Here is a 16,818-nt window from a genome sequence, read left to right as displayed (position 1 = left end):
CTCAGTACTTCTGGTCTCATCTCACTTCTGCCATAAGTTAAGTCAGTCGAACGAACATTCGTTTTGGATTCCATTTCAGTGCAGTTTATTTTAAATTAATTATCAATTAAGCAATTAATAATGTCAGTATCGATGAATTTAAATGACAATTGTATCGCTGGCCAGTTTTATTTCGATTTGAAAGTGTAATTGACGTTGGTATAGTGTTATGATTTCGCGAATCGTATCTGAGCTTCAAAATCGTAGACTTTACAGTATTAACTTATGAGCTTTTTAAACATTTTCATTATCGCCTAATTGATGGTAGATCAAAAATGGTCCGTGTTCCAATTTTCGACTGTAATTATGGATATATAATAATATAAAACAAGCTGGGTTAGTACCTTAATAATGCCGCACCTCAATCAACCTTATAACCATCGCTCTCCGGAAATTAGGCTTATCTCGGGATTCGTGGAGGAGAGTAACGGGAAGAAATGAGTCTGTCGTCTGCTACGCTACATTTTTGTGGTTTTTGTAGCAGACGACAGACTCATTTCTTTCCATTACTCCCCTCCATAATGCCCAAGATAAGCCTAATTTCCTGCGATAGAGAATAAGGTGAATTGAGGTGCGGCATTATTAAGGTACCAACACAGCTTGTTTTTTTAATACTGTATTTCCCTAATTACAGTCGAAAATTGGAACGTTGACCATTATCGATCTACCATAAATGATGCCAAAATGAAAATGAAAATGTTTAAAAAGCTCATTAGTAAATACTGGAATAGGCCGAAATTATTCTTTAATTACTTCACAATTTAATGAGAAAAGATAATGGAACTTTGTCTTTATTATGGTATTAGTCACGCGCTAGATTATCCCGAGTTGTTTTTTCCGGGACAATACTACACCGCTCGATATTAGGTGTGCACTGTGAACGTAAGTTGGGTTTATTGGTTTAGAGATAAGTGGAATAGTTTTGTTTATAAAAGAGGAACTTAGGCCTAAAGGCATAGACTTTTAATAATAACCTTATGAGTTGTTTACAATTTTATGATAGCGTATATTCAGTTTAATCAAAAAAGATCCCAGTTTCAAGCTAGGGCATATAATTAAGGAATAATATTACGGAAACAAGATGGCCTAGTACCTTAATAATACCTCACCTTAGATTCAAAATATTCAGCGTATACAGGGTGATTCTAAAATGGTGGTATAACCGAACTACTGCGGGTTCTATGAACGATTTTAAGTCGAAAATGTTCTATGGCATTTTGTCATCCAGGCCACCGTTTAAAAGTTATGATAAGAATCATTTACGGATGAACCCTTAAAATTAATTAAATTAATCAAAAGCCCAGCGGGTTGAATACATTTTTTTAAGGGGACTCACGTGTTTAGTAATCGCGCGCGCGATTTACTTCCCCGTGAACTCCATAAAGAAGTCCTCCACCAATGTAAGCTTGAAATTGGGTTCAAATGGGAAGATTCATGCCGAATTGAGAAAAACCTAGCCCAATGGGGAAATGCATTGAAAATTTAATAAAAAAGGACCAAATGGGAAGATTCTTGCCGGATCGAGAAAAACCTAACAAACAATCAACAAAGGTTTAATGTTTTATTTCCACTCTCTTCTGAGAATCGCAAAAAGAAGTGAAGCTTTTCAAGCAAAATTACACGCGCGATTACTAAACACGTGAGTCCCCTTAAAAAATGTATTCAACCCGCTGGGCTTTTGATTAATTTAATTAATTTTAAGGGGTCATCCGTAAATGATTCTTATCATAACTTTTAAACGGTGGCCTGGATGACAAAATGCCATAGAACATTTTCGACTTAAAATCGCTCATAGAACCCGCAGTAGTTCGGTTATACCACCATTTTAGAATCACCCTGTATTTGTTGTTAATTATCATATAAAATAAATAAAAAAAAGTTAATTTATTACAATTCAAAGAAGCTAAGCACTTGCATTTCGGTAATTTAATAATGTGTCTGCAAACTATTGAAGCACGATTTAATGAACCAGGGAAGTAATTCCAGAAGCATTACGAGTCCACAAAACATGTAGCCGTGGCCCAAGAACCAGAAGGCTATCTGAGTGTCCTTCAGGGTTATGGGGGCAATTTCCTGCTGGGGTTTGATCCATTTAGCCTTGTCCACTTTGTAAGACGGCTCCAGTAAAAAGTTATCAAAAGGCTTCGTTTCGAATGCGATAGACGCACTATGAAATTCACGAGAAAAATAGTGAACAACTATTAATCTAGAGTGTAGATAACATTCGTATGTTGCACTCCTGGTTGAATATTCCTTCTGTACTTACTATAAGCGCGCAATTTCTGAAATTTCTCGATCATTATTGCCTTTTTCGCTGAGAGAAAAGAAAAGTGGCAGTGTTTCGTTAAATGCTCTGTTAATGTACAACTTATTTTCTTTGATATTTTCAGACTCAATAAGGGCATAGAAAATTTTGAGAGATAAATCATCCAACGCTAGGGACAGTTTTCCGGCAACTATATCATCCCAAAAGTCAGGATCAACAATATCTGGAATTTCACCATGTCGAATTCGATTCGCAAAGTTTTGTTCACGAAATCCGGACAACTTTAAAGATGGCAAATGAAATAATACGATCATGGATACACGGATACTTTCTACATTTCGTGGATTTCTATACTCACGTAATTCATGAAAATCATAAAAACACCACTTCCAGGTATGACCCACATGGGTGTGTTCGTTTTCAATCTCCAATCTTCGAAGTTGTCAATGTACAGGTACTTGATATTGTATACGTCTGTTTTGAAAGTACAGGAGATGACGGCGCTCAAAAATAAGGCTCCTAAAATCCAAAATCCGTAGACGAGTCTCCAAGATACGTTCTCAGATGGTCTCGAGATAGCTGAAGACAAATGTTTCGATTTTAGCAGTAATTAACTTTCGTCATTTTAATACGCTCACGTTCGAAAAAGTAGATGAAGATGAGATCCCATATGTTCATCAACATCTCAGTGAGCACTTTCACTGGACTGCTTCGACGCCAAGTGGTCATGATCAGAGCAACCACGAAACTGAAGCCGAATAAAAGTGTAAGAACCTGGAATTGAAACCGAAAATGTTTTCATTTCTGTAGCCCCTTCAATTCGGTAATATTATATACCATTTGACTATTTGCGAGAAAGTCGAAGGAATAACTATCGATAGTCAACGGAACTGAGTTGATGACTATTATGTTCGTCTCTGAGAGGGTGTTGGATGGAAACCATCCTTTGTAGTTAGCAATGTCCTTTAGTAAAGCTATGTACAAAACAACGTCCAAATCCTTTTGTATATCCTGTAAATTTGAAATGACCCAGGCGAAACTTAGATCGGGACGGATTAGTGAGTGGTTCAGATTTAAGCTGAGTATATTCATTTCGATAGACACACAGAAGATCTGGTGTTCCTTTTTATAATTTCAACGAATATTTCTTTTTTACCCCTTCGAGTGACGTATGGATAAACTTTAAAAATCATGCTAGACAATGTGGCGCACTCGTGTAAGCCAAACTTCTGGGCGACAAAGTTTGAGCAAATACTACTCAAGTTGGCGATCCTACCCTATAGGTGCCGACTGCCTCGTATCTGCCGGAGTCGGCTTGATCCCTTCCGTCGCCTCCCAAGTAAACTTCATTTCTTTATGCGAGTTATCACAATTGATATCTATCGTCTAAAGGGTTGTTGTCAACCTCGTGCGTTCTATGAGTGCGCAATGTCTAAATAGGTGATTATTCTAAGGTGTCATCAAACCTTGAATGAAAATCGACGGATGTCTCGTGATTTCCCCTCGTGCTAATAAAAAACAGTGATCAAAATAAAATTTTACCTTCTTTACAAAAACCCTTTAGAAGATAGTTATAACATGTGATAGCTCTCTTTAAAAGTTAGAGAATTGCCGCCATTGTTTGACACTATAACTCTTGAAAACACTTGAATAACTTATTTATAAAAATGTTAAAGCATATATTTGCCTATCAACGAATAGCAAAAGTTGGGTGTTAAGCTAATTCTTCTCGACTCGGAGAGGTAATATTTTCGTTTCCCAACTTGTTGAGAATTATTTTTATTATAGCGCATTTTAGAGGCAAATTTCTCACCTGCCAGTTTTTAAGTGGTCCGTTATCTTCAAATATATCCGTTATCGGCAAGTAGGACTTGATGATGCTAAGTTCGCTTCGTTAAAATCTAAAATGACCTTGGTCTGAAATTGTAACTTACCACACTTTGGCTCCTCTTTCTAAAAATGGCAGTAAATACGTCACTATTGCTTGAATGATTTCCAATATTTGTGTTTCCTAATAAATTACGCTAAAATCAAAATCCAGAAATACAGACCTATCGCGTCAGTAGTTCTAAAAATTAAATAAGTCCTGACTGACTGATCAACGCTCAGCTGAAACTACTTTTAATGGGAAGTTACTATTATGTACTCGAAGGAATTAACTAATCCACTGCCGTCTTATTAAATAACGGTCCGAAACTAAAAGCTTTCCTTATTGAAAAACATTCCACCAATATTAGAGACGTAAAATATACTGGTTGACTTTATCCTATAGACCATTTCGAAGAGGGAAAGACACGGGGGCAAAACTTTGCCTTCCATCTTACTTTTTGGCGCCTGCGCTGTATTCTTTTTGTACCATGAGAGTGCGCAGAGACGGAAATATATCAACGCCCTTGTATTCCTCGACATTGAGGGTTGTCTACTCCCTCGTTTCAACGTCGAAAAGGTCTATTGACTCGCTGTCTTCTTTAAGACCAAATATTTATCCAAAACATCCTGACGGGACTTAGAACCTTTGAATTAAATAACTCATATTTACCTGTACTATCACGGCGTGAATAGTTTTCATTCCGGAACAATTGGAGAACGTTTCGCTCGCCATTGCCGCTAACTTGATTAAAACCCAAAAGCTTGTTCCATGTGCTGTGTCCAAAGTATCTCTATTATTGATTCCTTCCATATGGCTTAGCGCAGAGAAACAAGTTTTTGACTCGATCGCCCCTCCCTAACCTTGTGAGTGAGAAAAAAAACTGTTGTTTTAATTGTTGTTTCTGCTCAACGGACTGAAATAGTCCTTTTTCGCACGTAATCTAGTAATTTTCGTTTCGATTTACAGCCGTCTCATATCAGCTAGTGTGAAAACCTGCACATTTACATTTTATCAAAGCAAACTATTGTTTACCTTCGTTAGCGTTATAAAGTCCATTTCTTCTTTAACTGATATGTATGAAGAAAACGGAACACTTAAAAACTCGGAGGTGAGAAAATTCAGCACCTCTATCGAAACGAATATACGCGGATTAGAACTGATATGTCCCAACCTAAGTTTCGTCTCAAATTTACAGCAAATACAAAAGGATTTGGACTTCGTTTCGCATTTGGCTATGCTACAGGGCACCACTAACTCCGAAGGTTGGGTTCCAACCAACACCATCTCAGAGACGAACATCCTATTCTTCAGCTCAATTCCTTTTGCTAGCGATAGTTACTCCTTTAACTTTCTCGCAACTAGTCAACTGGTATATAGCATTGCCATAAGTTTATAAGATATGTTCCATAAGTATGACACTAAGTAAACTTCGTAATGCTAGAGACTTACTGAGAACTAGTTTGAGAACGACAAGCGAGGATTGACTACACTCAATTATCATCCTAATTAGTCTGAACTAACCCTTTGACAGCACCTCATCAGCCGTCGCTTGACGAGAATCTATGGCTTAACCTTCGTCAATCCATGACAAGGTCTCAGTAACAAATGACAAACTTATGGAACATATCTTACGAACTTCTGGTATTACCGAGGGAAAGGGGATTCAGAAATGATCACACTTTGGGTTTCAATTCTAGGTTCTTACACTTCTATTCGGCTTCAGTTTCGTCGTTGCTCTGATCATGACCACTTGGCGTAGAAGGAGTCCAGTGAAGGTGTTCGTTGAGATGTTGATGAATATATGGGATCTCATCTTCATCTACTTTTTCGAACGTGAGCGTATTACCATGACGAAAGTTAATTACTGCTAAAATCAAAACATTGTCTTTAGCCATCTCGAGACCATCTGGGAACGTACCTTGGAGACTCGTTTACGGATTTTGGATTTTGGGAGCCTTGTTTTTGAGCGCCGTCATCTCCTGTACTTTACAACCTCAAGTACCAGTACATTGGCAACTACGAATATTGGAGATTGAAAACCAACACACCCATGTGGACCATACCTGAAACAGTTGTTTTTATGATTCTCATGAATTTCGTGAGCATAGAAATCCATGAAATGTAGAAAGTATGCCTGTATCCATGACCGAATTATTTATTTTGCCTTTTTTCGAAGTTGTCCGGATTTCGTGATTAAAAATTAAACTATAATGAACGAGAGCTAAATTTCACTAAGGAAATCAATGGTAGAGCTATAATCTTAGGAAATTTAATACAAACTTTGAGAGAAAGCTTTAAAAGCCGAGCCGTTGCCCTCGAGTCGGGTCGATTTTTTTTTAAAGGTTTAACTCACAAATGTTTCTTTCGCCCGCAAAAGCCGAAAATAAAGATAATTTTTACCACAAACACGCAGGAACTATAATCTGTTGACTAAAGAAAGTTTGTAGCCGCGAAAATTCCGGTCGATTTAAGTCTGAATTGAATGCACGTACCAACTATAATTTGCAACCAACTAGACGGTGCCAGTCTGTTTGCGTGTTGCATATTTTATGTCGAAATATAGAGCGAATGTTTGTCTCCCATTTTGAATAACATTCAAAAAAAACCACGCTTGTTTCTATTATACTTTTCAAATCAGTCAACTTGAAAAATATTTACATACTGTGAATAATTGAGGTAAGAATAGGATTACGTACTTTCACGCTACCATAATCCCAAAATATACATTTCAATGATTGAGTTCAAACCCTGAAAGGTAAGATTCTTTTAGCTATTGTCAGCTTACTTCTGCTACTGTGAATTTTTGCAAATAGAACATTTCTAAAATTGTGCTCAATATTTTCAAAGAATTTCAAAGACTGATAAAACAAACGTCGTTCGCTAACGTCTAACAGTGCAAATGTCATGTATTATTATTGATTCCTTCCATATGGCATAATTCGCTTAGCGCAGACAAACAGTTTGACTCGACCGCCCCTCCCTAACCTTGTGAGTGAGAAAAGAAATTTGTGTTTTAATTTTCTCTCTGCTCAACGGACTGAAATTTGAAACCTACAGCTCAGCATTCAACGGAGAGATATAGTCCTTTTTCGCGCGTAATCTAGTAATTTTCGTTTCGATTTCCAGCCGTCTCATATTCGCGTGCAAACCTGCAAGGAGTAAGCGGTTTTACTCCGCAATGGAGGGCGAAACGTCCTCCAATACGTCCTCCAATTGTTCCGGAGTGAAAACGATTAACGCTGTGATAATGGAAGTAAATATCAGTTACTTAATTCAAAGGTTCAGACGCAAAGTTTTGGTTAAAGTTCTGGCCTCCATTTTAAAATATGGTTGTGTATGTAAACGAAAAACCACGCAGTGATTAAATATGATAATGTCACCAGTATCTTTTACGTCGATGGAATGTTTTTCAGTAAATTATGTTTTTATATTCTGACCGTAATTTTATAAGACGAATGGGAAAATTCATTCCAGTACTTATTTCTAACCTCTCATTTAAGCTAGTTTCAGCTGAGCGTTGATCAGTCAGTCAGGACCTATTTAAACACGAAGTAATACAAGAGAAAATAGAATACTTGGGTCAACTGGTTTCAGGGTTTTCCTGTTTTTTTTACCCCCCCCCCCCTAAAACTTCAAGTAGCCAATTATTAGGTTAGATATTCTGTTAGTAGCGCTGCTCAAGGAATTCTGGGAGAGTGAGCTCTAGCTATAGTCTGCCAATAAGCCCCGTAGTCTGATTTGCGGGAACTATTTTCCTCTCTCTAAAAGCTGTGATTAGGCTATCCCGGGAGGGGGGCGAGGGGTCGGGAAAACGAGTCGCAGAACACGGAGGCAGAAATGTTATACTCTCCAATATTTTCTCTTGTTAGTAATTCTGGATTCAGATTTTAGTGTAATTATTTAGGAAACAATGGCATTGGAATTCGTGCAAGCATTAGTGACGTTTTATCTGCCTTTTATTGAAAGAGCGTGTAACGTGTGGTATGTTACAATTTCCGAGCAAGGAAATTTTACATTTTAACTAACCCAACTATTGTATTACTTCGTTAGCAAGTCCATTTTTTCTGCAGCAGATTTGTATGTGGAAAACGGAGCACTTAAAAACTCGGAGGTGAGAAAATTCACCATCTCTATCGAAACGAATGATTACGCAGTTTAAAACTGATTGATTTAATCAGTGATTTAAATCAAACTGATTTAAATCAAACAACCCTGGTTTCAAATCAATTTTATGGTTTTCCGCCAGCCAACCTCATTTATTTGCCATTGTTCAAACGATATAATTAAATTTCGAAAACGTTTCCATAGCCACTTCCTTTGCGTGTAGCCAATAGTCTTATATATTTACATAACTCAAAACGGCAATGCGTAATGTAAAGTCAATATTTTTCCGTAAAAACAAAGACAAGGGCAAAAGTTATTTTGCAATACTACGCGTGGTTTATAATGTGCTAAACAACGATACAAGGTTTAACAGTGTCTCGCATACACTATAAAGTTCCGAAAACTGGTGGGTAAGGGACAGTATATACTCATACGGGACTATCAAACAATGCGTAATTCATCACTTCCAGTATGAGTTTAAAAATGATTTTACACTTCTACAAACTCTTCCACAAATACTTATAGAAGACAGGCTTTATACTCAACTTCAAAACCATCCTCGCGCCACGATTTTTAGATATCAAAGCTTAAACAGCCCTATTTACGATTGCATTATCCATGAAATCGCTTACAATGCTTTTCCCCTGCAGTACACTAAATAACTAACTAACTAACTAACTGGTTATCAGCGCATAACTCTGTTGGTTATTAAATAACGGCAGGGTGAAAAAACCAAAGTCAACACTAAAACTGGAATGAAGAAATAGCGTGATGAAAATGAATGTAGATAAAAATGAACTTCTCGAAAATCGGTAAACACTCTCGTTTCATGATATGAAATGATATGACCACCAACACTATCCGCGTAGTGCACCGGCTTCGGCTTCGGCTTTTAACACGAGTCCAAAAAATCTTCTTGACTGAGTTATTTAGGCCAACTGAATTGCCAAAGGGAAAAAATCCCATTTGCACCACGCAGTCTTCAACAGTCTGAATTGCAAGTCATTCAACATGGTTGATATTCGAATGGGAATAATCGAGGTAAAAATATTAAAGCAACATTAATCTCAGATGTATTTTTCAACGGGACTCGATATCGAAAAACAGATATTATTCAAGAAATATTCACTGGCCAAGTCTAGGCTAAATTGACTTATTTTGTATATCTCACAGGAAACTGTGGGTTTTGGTATTGCTGACAATCTCTACGCTTTGATATCGGAGTTCTTCAGTAAAAGGTTTAACATAAGGTAGAATTTTGTCACACTTCTTCTCATCGTGCTGTCTAAATAATATTTATTCTTTATTTCAAGTGTCGGTTTTGTGCCCGTACCTTCCGATGAAGCTAACGCTATTCGAACCCGGAGTGACTTACCACAAGTAAAACGTTTTTTGGGTTCCCTCAGATAAGGCACAGCGAATTGAAATGACAATAGCACTTCATTTGACTCTGCTTCAAAACTATAGTGCACTCTAGAATATGTCGAAAATAGCGATACTCGAAAATACTTAATAATTATACATTTATTTCTTCACTTTTAAACGTATCCTTTTGGCAGACAATGGACATGCTGTTTTTTCCAATACAAGTCGATAGATTCTTTACACCTGAGATGAAATGTCGAATTACGAGTGCTTATGATTCAATGTCGACCTTCATCATCTCTTCAGTCCCGAAAATGACCAAGACACCTTCTCTGTCTTTTCTCAACATGGAACGACAGGTAATGTGAAATTGCACTGTATATTGCAAGCTAAACACTAATAATTTCTTCCAACAATAACTGTAGTTCTCCATAACTTGGGCAGTGAGTCTGTTGGCAGTTTCGATCATCTTGGCTTTGGCCACACCCAAAAATGGCCGACCTTTCGTTATGACTTTTTTCGAAATGATCTGGAAGAATTTACTCCTCTTTTTCTTCGAACGTAAGCTACTTCGAATTTAAATGGCGTAATAAATCCATACTTAAAATTGGACTTGCAATTCTGGTCACAGCGTACAACCGTGTCGAGAAAGCGATGACGTGGCGTCTGGCAGCCATGTCCTGGTTGATCGCGACCACTTTCATTTTCTTCGAAATATCAGGCAACCTAAAGTCGGATTTCACCGATAAGGAATACGATACAGTGGACACCGTCGACCAACTCGTCAAACAGGGTTTTCACAACGTCTGGTTCTGGGACGACACTGACGAATTTGTATCTTTTCGCAAAAACGTACGTACAAAAATACACCAACTGCTCGGTATTTGAACATAAGCGAGTAAACATTTTTCTCATAATATCAATGACGACCATCGTGGGACAGGTTTGACTTTGATAATTATTTGGATTTTCATTCGATGAAAAGCGCGAAAAAATTGATCTTCTTGTATTACTTGCTTCCGAAATTGCTGGAAGATTTAAACAGAACTTTAAATTTCATTTCTAGGTCAACATCTCCATCCCAGAAAGCTCGATACTTCCGATTGCGAACGGGGTTATCGGAGACGAGTTCGTCAACGTCGCGCAAAACGTCGGAGACAACAGAAAGTTCATGGTCGTTGGGACCCTGATAATGCAATTGCTTCTGCTAGAAAATAAAAAAATGGACAATAAAATTGAATACGCGAACAAATACTACTTTTCGCCGTCCATAGACAGTAAGCTCTTGGGTTTTGCCGTTTCCTACAATTTCTCGCAATCAGAGCTCATGGAGAAAGTCAACCTGATGTAAGACTAAAGAAAATACAAAAATTCTTCTGTAATATAGTAATTTTTAACACATTAATCTTCATTTCAGGATAGAGTTAGGGGCAGAAAACGACCTCTTTTTCCTTCACTTCTACAAAGCACGATACTCGATGGATCTCATCCAATGGAAACAGCCAGCGGACGATTTTTCTCCGATATCCGTGAAGGAAATCGAAAGCCTTCTTTCTCTGTACTACGTGGGAAACGTCATCGCGGTATTGGCTTTAATATTGGAACATGGTTTATCCCTTCTGCTGGCTTTGAAGAAGTCGAGAACCGCAGCAAAGGTCTCAAGACGACGTTCATATGGAGCGGAGCCTCCGAAATGAACTAGGCCCATGCATGTCAAATTTTATGTGGGGAAATATCCAGTTTGTTAAGGAAAATATTTTCACCATATATGTGTACGAGATGGCGCTCACATTATCGTTGTGACAGGGGTCTTCCTTAAATTATCGTTGATATTTTAGGGGTCACTCACAAAATTTTATGATAGAGAAAAGTTTCATCCTAAAATTAACGTAAATGTTTTTGGGTCTCTTCATTTTTATTGAATCATTTGGTTAGATTAGATTGTATGAAACCATGATTCTTTAAATAAAATTAGATGTTAAATTATTTCAATTAAAATAATTCAGTAAGAGTAATAAAACCGTATACTTCCAATCCTCGACCTTGGGCCAAATACTTAAGCAGTCGACAGGGTCACGGGGTTGAACTTTGTTTATTTTACGGTCGTGTCAGCGCCCCCAAGCGGGAAAACACGGCGAACTAAATTAGTTAAAAAAATATTCTCGCTTTGCCACACGCATGGGCCTAGTTCATTTCGGAGGCTCCGTTTGGAGATAATCTTCATTATGAATTCCCAACTCTTACCATCCACGAGGAATTTCTATTAAGAACCCGTTGAGGATAGAGCAGTGCCGGATTACCCACTAGGCACTCTAGGCATTGCCTGGAGGCCCTGGAGCTCCGGGGGCCCCGATTGTCAGCCTTAAGCTCTCAGCTTCCGTATCGCAGTGACCCCCCCCCCGAACGCCTAGTGCCTAGGGGCCCCCGAGGTTGTTGATCCGGCACTGGCAGAGAGCACTATATCACCATGAATCTATGCAACAATGAATATATATCAGCAATAACCCGTCTAATCTCTGGGTATGATTTGGGTTGGGCATAGTTAGAGACGACACCAGTCAGGTGGTGAGTTTTTTCTCACGTTTGCCAGCAGTAACTGACGTCACTTAATCACGTTTTGGTTTTTGAATTGGACGTTCTGTACCATTACGTTAAAAGTACCATCAAAATCAATGATAATTGCCTCTGCTTCAATCATTTAAAGATATCTCTGCGGCTTAGAAAGTTGGGAACCATGAAAACACTTCATAGCTCCTGAAAAATGTTAAAAGTTATTAGATTTAATAATATAAATCAATGTAGGCCTAATGTAAATTTGCATAAAATTAAAATAAAGTAAATTTTTGAAGTTTTGTTAGTTGGAATTCTATTAAAATCTTAAAATACTGGAACATAGCTTTACCCTTTTCACATTCGTCTAGCCACGAAGTCGGGTCGATTGATTTAGAGGAGCTGTTTCGTCAAGCGGAAAATGAGAACAGTGAAGTAGAAAATTCCCGAGCTTTAATCTTTAGAAATTATAGTTAATTTAATATGAACTTTGAGAGTTAAAGCTTTAATAGCCCTCGCTTTAAGTCGGGTCGATTTAATTTAATGGTTTAACTCACGAATGTTTCTTTCGCCTGCAAAAGCCGAAAATGAAGTTAATTTTACCAGAAGCATGCAGGAACTATAATCTGGTGGAATAAGAACGTTTGCCAAGAAACTTTCAAGCCGAAGCGTAAAGTCCGGTCGACTTAAGTTACAGAAACGTCTATATTGAAGACCGTTTCCTTACCCGCAATGCGGGGATCAATTAAAGTCCTAATTACAAATATAATGCGCAATAAATGACGGAAATTGAATATCAACTTTGCGAAATATTATTAGACAGTGCCTGGCTGCTGGCGAGTCGCGTCGCTTATTGCGAATCAAGTAACACCAAATATAACTAAATGTTTGTCTCCCGTGTTGAATAACATTCGGAAAATCACGCTTGTTTCTATTAGGCTACACTTTTCAAATCAGTCAACATGAAAAATATTTATGTATTGTGAATAATTGAGGTAAGAGTTGAACTCATTACTTTCACGTTACCATAATCTCAAAATGTGCATTTCAATGATAGAGTTCCAACACTAAAATGTAAGATTCTTTTGTCTAGCGCATAGCTGTTTAGATTTATGAAGGTTACATTCTCTGTATAAATATGGAGGACAAAACCGTTCGAACGTTTAAAACACAATAAATGTTATAAAACTGAAAAAGGTTGAGACATATTAGCTGCTTTAAGACCTATAATAACACGAATGACAAATACAAAGCCAAAGTTAGCATTTCTAGTTAACTCTGATATATGGTTTTCCTCGGGGAAAGGTTTTTGATAATTTTTTGCCACTTTTTTCCTGTTTTTTAACTTTTTGCCATGGGTTCCTGCAAAAAACCCTGATTGTGGTTTTGTTTAAATAAAACATTTCGAAGATTTACAAAGAATTAAATAAGATAAGATTGCTAACGTGTAGCAATGTAAATGTCAAGTACGTCGCCCCTGCGTCTAGGGTCACTTCACTCCCCCCTAACCTTGTGAGTGAAACGAAAAATCGTATTTTTTCTCTCTCTGCGCATGGGCGAAATTTTAAAACTACAGCCCAGCATTATCCGGAGAGATATAGTCCTTTTCCGCACGTGATATAGTAATTTTCGTTTCGATTTGCAGCCGTCTCATATCCGCTGGTGTAAAAATCTGTACGGAGTTAGCGGATTCATTCCGTAATGGAGGGCGAAACGTCCTCCAATTGTTCCGGAATAAAAACGATTCACGCTGTGATAATGGAGGTAAAATATCAGTTATTTAATTCAAAGGTTCAGATGCGAAGTCCCGTCAGGAGGTTTTGGTTAAAGTTCTGACCGCCATTTTAAGAGATGGTGGCGTATGTAAACCCAAAACCAAACAGTGATTCAATAGGATAAACTCTATAAAATTGGTGGAATGTTTTTCAGTAAATAAAGTTCTTAGTGTCTGATTCTGATCGTAATTTTGAGAGACAAATTGGATAATTCATTCTGTAACTTATGTGTAACCTCTCATTTAAGCTAGTTTTAGCTGAGCGATGATCAGTCAGTCAGAGCTTATTAAAATATAGATTAATACCAAGAGAAAATAGTAGAGACTATAATTCTTTGGTCAAAACATCAAGTAGCCAATCATTAGGCTAAAGGTTAGATATTGCTTTTTTTGGAAAGTATTATACTTTCTTCTATTTTCTCTTGTTAATAATTCTGGATCTTGATTCTAGTGTTATTATTTAGGAAACAATAGTATTGGAATTCATGCAAGCTTTTGTGACGTATTATCTGCCTTTTATTGAAAGAGTATCCAACGTGTGGTATGTGACAATTTCCGCCTTGAGAAATTTTCGAAGTTATTTAACCCGACTATTGTTTACCTTCCTTAGCTTTATCAAGTCCATTTCTCCTATGACGGATATCCATGAAAAAAACGGAGCACTTAAAAACTCGGAGGTGAGAAAATTCACTACCTCTAACGAAACGAATATACGCAAGGTAGAACTGATCTGTTTCGTTCTAAGTTTCGTCTCAAATTTACAGGAAATACAAAAGGATTTGGACATCGTTTTGCATATGACTATGCTACAGGGCCCTACTAACTACGAAGGTTGGTTTCCAACCAACACCGTCTCAGAGACGAACATCCTATTCTTCAGCTCAATTCCGTTTGCAAGCGATAGTTATTCCTTCAACTTTCTCGCAAATAGTCAACTGGTAATGACAAAGACTGAGAGCTAGTTCGAGAACGAGGCTAGAATTCCTATTTAGTCTGTACTAAGCCTTTCACAGCGCCTCACCGGGCGTCACTTCACGGAAATCTATGACCTCACCTACGTCACTTCATGACAGGCTCTTAGTAACTGATGTTAAATTTAAGGAACATATCTTATGAACTTATGATATTAACGAGGGAAAGGGGATCCTCAAATGAACATATTTTGGGTTTCAATTCCAGGTTCTTAATCTTCTATTCGGCTTCAGCTTCCTGGTCGCGCTGATCATGACCACTTGGCGTCGAAAAAGTCCAGTGAAGGTGCTCGTTGAGATGTTGATGAACATATGGGATCTCATCTTCATCTACTTTTTCGAACGTGAGCGTATTAAAATGACGAGAGTTAATTACTTCTGAAAACGAAACATATTGTCTTTAGCTATCTCGAGACCATCAGGGAACGTATCTTGGAGACTCGTCTACGGATTTTGGATTTTAGGAGCCTTGTTTTTGAGCGCCGTCATCTCCTGTACTTTCAAATCAGACGTTTACAACCTCAAGTACCTATTTATTGACAACTACGAAGATTGGAGATTGAAAACCAACACACCCATGTGGGTCCTACCTGGAACTGGTGTTTTTATGATTTTCATGAATTACGTGAGCAAACAAATCCATGAAATGCAGAAAGTATGCATGTATCCATGATTGTATTATTTCTTTTGGTTTGCTTTGAAGTTGTCCGAATTTCGTGAACAAAACTTTGCGAATCGAATTCGACGTGGGGAAGCTGCGGATTTAGTTGATCTCGATTTTTGGGACGAGATAATTGATGGAAAACTGACCTTAGCGTTGGATGATTTAACTCTCAAACTCATCTATACCTTGACTGACTCCGCTGATATCAGAGAGAAAAAGCTGTACATTAACCATGCATTTGGAGAAACACTACCACTTGTCCTATATCTCAGCGATAAAGGCAACAGTGATCGAGAAATTTCAGAAATAATGAATTTACAGTAAGCACAGCTAAAATATTCAGTCGTGTATTTTGTAAACCCTGTGGTAGAGCAATAAGTCTTTATATTTCATAGCACGTCCATTATTTTCGAAACGAAGCCTTTTGACAACTTGTTACTGGCGTCGTCTTACAAACTGGACAAGGCTAAATGGGTCAAACCCCAGCAAGAAATTGGCCCGATAACGCTAAAGGACACTCAGATAGCCTTCTGGTTCTTGGGCCACGGCTACATGTTTTGTGGACTCGTAATGCTTCTGGAATTACTGCCTTGGTTCATTAAATCGTGTTTCAATAGTTTGCAGACACATTATTAAATTACCGAAATACAAGTTCTTAGCTACTTTTAATTGCACTAAATACGAAAATAAACAATGGCAGACACATTATTAAACTATCGAAATACAAGTGCTTCGCTACTTTAAATTGTACTAAATACGATTGGTTAAATTTATTGTTTATAGAAATTAACAACAATAGACAATGGCATACTTGTGTCGGTTTTGCAAATAACTTCCCGTGACGCTGGACCATTTGCTTAATTAAGCCAAAAAGAAAATTGTTTATTATCGTTTCAAATTAAATAAGGAAACTGCGCGTGATACTTTGGATACCTTGCGCACGCTCCTTACCTCACTTAGTAAATTAAAAGCCAAACAAATCAATAACAATACCCATTATATAATAGTAGAGCAAACTGGTCCCTTCGAGTATTATCTTGCGGGTTCGCGTCTGTTACTTTTAATTAAGTGAATAAAAGCCAAGCAGATCAATAACCTCTTTCATAAATTAGGGAAACAGCCAGCGATACTTTGGAAAAAGGACATGGAGCACGCGTTTGGTCTTTAGTTAAGTTTTAAGGTAAAAACCCGAAAGTCGTTTGCGGATTCATTCCG

The 16,818-nt window shown here is 37.7% G+C and overlaps 4 protein-coding genes across 9 annotated transcripts; 3 read left to right on the top strand and 1 right to left on the bottom strand.

Annotated features, from left to right (window-relative positions):
• Window positions 1-655: 655 nt before the first annotated feature.
• On the bottom strand, window positions 656-4,985 carry LOC149678171 (uncharacterized). The gene is made up of 8 exons (XM_089836178.1): window positions 4,845-4,985; window positions 4,240-4,316; window positions 4,119-4,185; window positions 3,143-3,316; window positions 2,944-3,079; window positions 2,664-2,884; window positions 2,306-2,586; window positions 656-2,206 (listed from the first exon to the last, which is right to left on the bottom strand). Exons 1-8 carry the CDS (start codon window positions 4,983-4,985, stop codon window positions 1,966-1,968), a joined length of 1,338 nt encoding a protein of 445 aa, XP_089692304.1. The 3' UTR covers window positions 656-1,965.
• LOC149678170 (uncharacterized) lies at window positions 2,554-6,487 on the top strand. 3 transcript variants are annotated; one of them, XM_089836186.1, is made up of 6 exons: window positions 2,554-2,698; window positions 2,792-3,644; window positions 5,371-5,544; window positions 5,873-6,008; window positions 6,067-6,273; window positions 6,352-6,487. In XM_089836186.1, the coding sequence occupies exons 2-5, from the start codon at window positions 3,507-3,509 to the stop codon at window positions 6,240-6,242; spliced, it is 624 nt and encodes a 207-aa protein (XP_089692312.1). In that variant the 5' UTR covers window positions 2,554-2,698; window positions 2,792-3,506; the 3' UTR covers window positions 6,243-6,273; window positions 6,352-6,487. The 3 variants fall into 3 exon arrangements, with proteins under 3 accessions (XP_089692312.1, XP_089692313.1, XP_089692315.1); XM_089836187.1 differs by lacking the exon at window positions 6,352-6,487 and having other exon boundaries at window positions 2,792-3,521; window positions 3,589-3,644; window positions 6,067-6,242; XM_089836189.1 differs by lacking the exons at window positions 2,554-2,698; window positions 2,792-3,644; window positions 6,352-6,487 and adding exons at window positions 4,899-5,038; window positions 5,142-5,283 and having other exon boundaries at window positions 6,067-6,242.
• A 1,849-nt stretch (window positions 6,488-8,336) lies between these two features.
• LOC149678169 (uncharacterized) lies at window positions 8,337-12,341 on the top strand. 2 transcript variants are annotated; one of them, XM_089836181.1, is made up of 9 exons: window positions 8,337-9,091; window positions 9,149-9,320; window positions 9,453-9,529; window positions 9,593-9,659; window positions 9,839-10,003; window positions 10,070-10,205; window positions 10,276-10,496; window positions 10,711-10,991; window positions 11,062-12,341. In XM_089836181.1, the coding sequence occupies exons 2-9, from the start codon at window positions 9,291-9,293 to the stop codon at window positions 11,339-11,341; spliced, it is 1,257 nt and encodes a 418-aa protein (XP_089692307.1). In that variant the 5' UTR covers window positions 8,337-9,091; window positions 9,149-9,290; the 3' UTR covers window positions 11,342-12,341. The 2 variants fall into 2 exon arrangements, with proteins under 2 accessions (XP_089692307.1, XP_089692306.1); XM_089836180.1 differs by having other exon boundaries at window positions 8,337-9,320.
• Window positions 12,342-13,792: 1,451 nt separating this feature from the next.
• Window positions 13,793-16,698, top strand: LOC149678168 (uncharacterized). Of its 3 annotated transcripts, none has more exons than XM_089837090.1 (8): window positions 13,793-13,958; window positions 14,433-14,509; window positions 14,579-14,645; window positions 14,733-14,906; window positions 15,148-15,283; window positions 15,344-15,564; window positions 15,643-15,923; window positions 15,999-16,698. In XM_089837090.1, exons 1-8 carry the CDS (start codon window positions 13,896-13,898, stop codon window positions 16,237-16,239), a joined length of 1,260 nt encoding a protein of 419 aa, XP_089693216.1. In that variant the 5' UTR covers window positions 13,793-13,895; the 3' UTR covers window positions 16,240-16,698. The 3 variants fall into 3 exon arrangements, with proteins under 3 accessions (XP_089693216.1, XP_089693215.1, XP_089693217.1); XM_089837091.1 differs by lacking the exon at window positions 13,793-13,958 and adding an exon at window positions 14,077-14,341; XM_089837089.1 differs by having other exon boundaries at window positions 14,433-14,645.
• The last annotated feature ends 120 nt before the right edge of the window (window positions 16,699-16,818 follow it).

The sequence above is a fragment of the Phalangium opilio genome, unplaced genomic scaffold (genome assembly GCF_054372755.1).
Source record: "Phalangium opilio isolate 3A_F unplaced genomic scaffold, DU_Popi_V2 ptg000042l_1, whole genome shotgun sequence".
NCBI classification, from domain to species: domain Eukaryota; kingdom Metazoa; phylum Arthropoda; class Arachnida; order Opiliones; family Phalangiidae; genus Phalangium; species Phalangium opilio.
The sequence above is the reverse complement of the archived record's forward strand: the minus strand, read 5'-3'. Positions and strand labels throughout refer to the sequence as shown.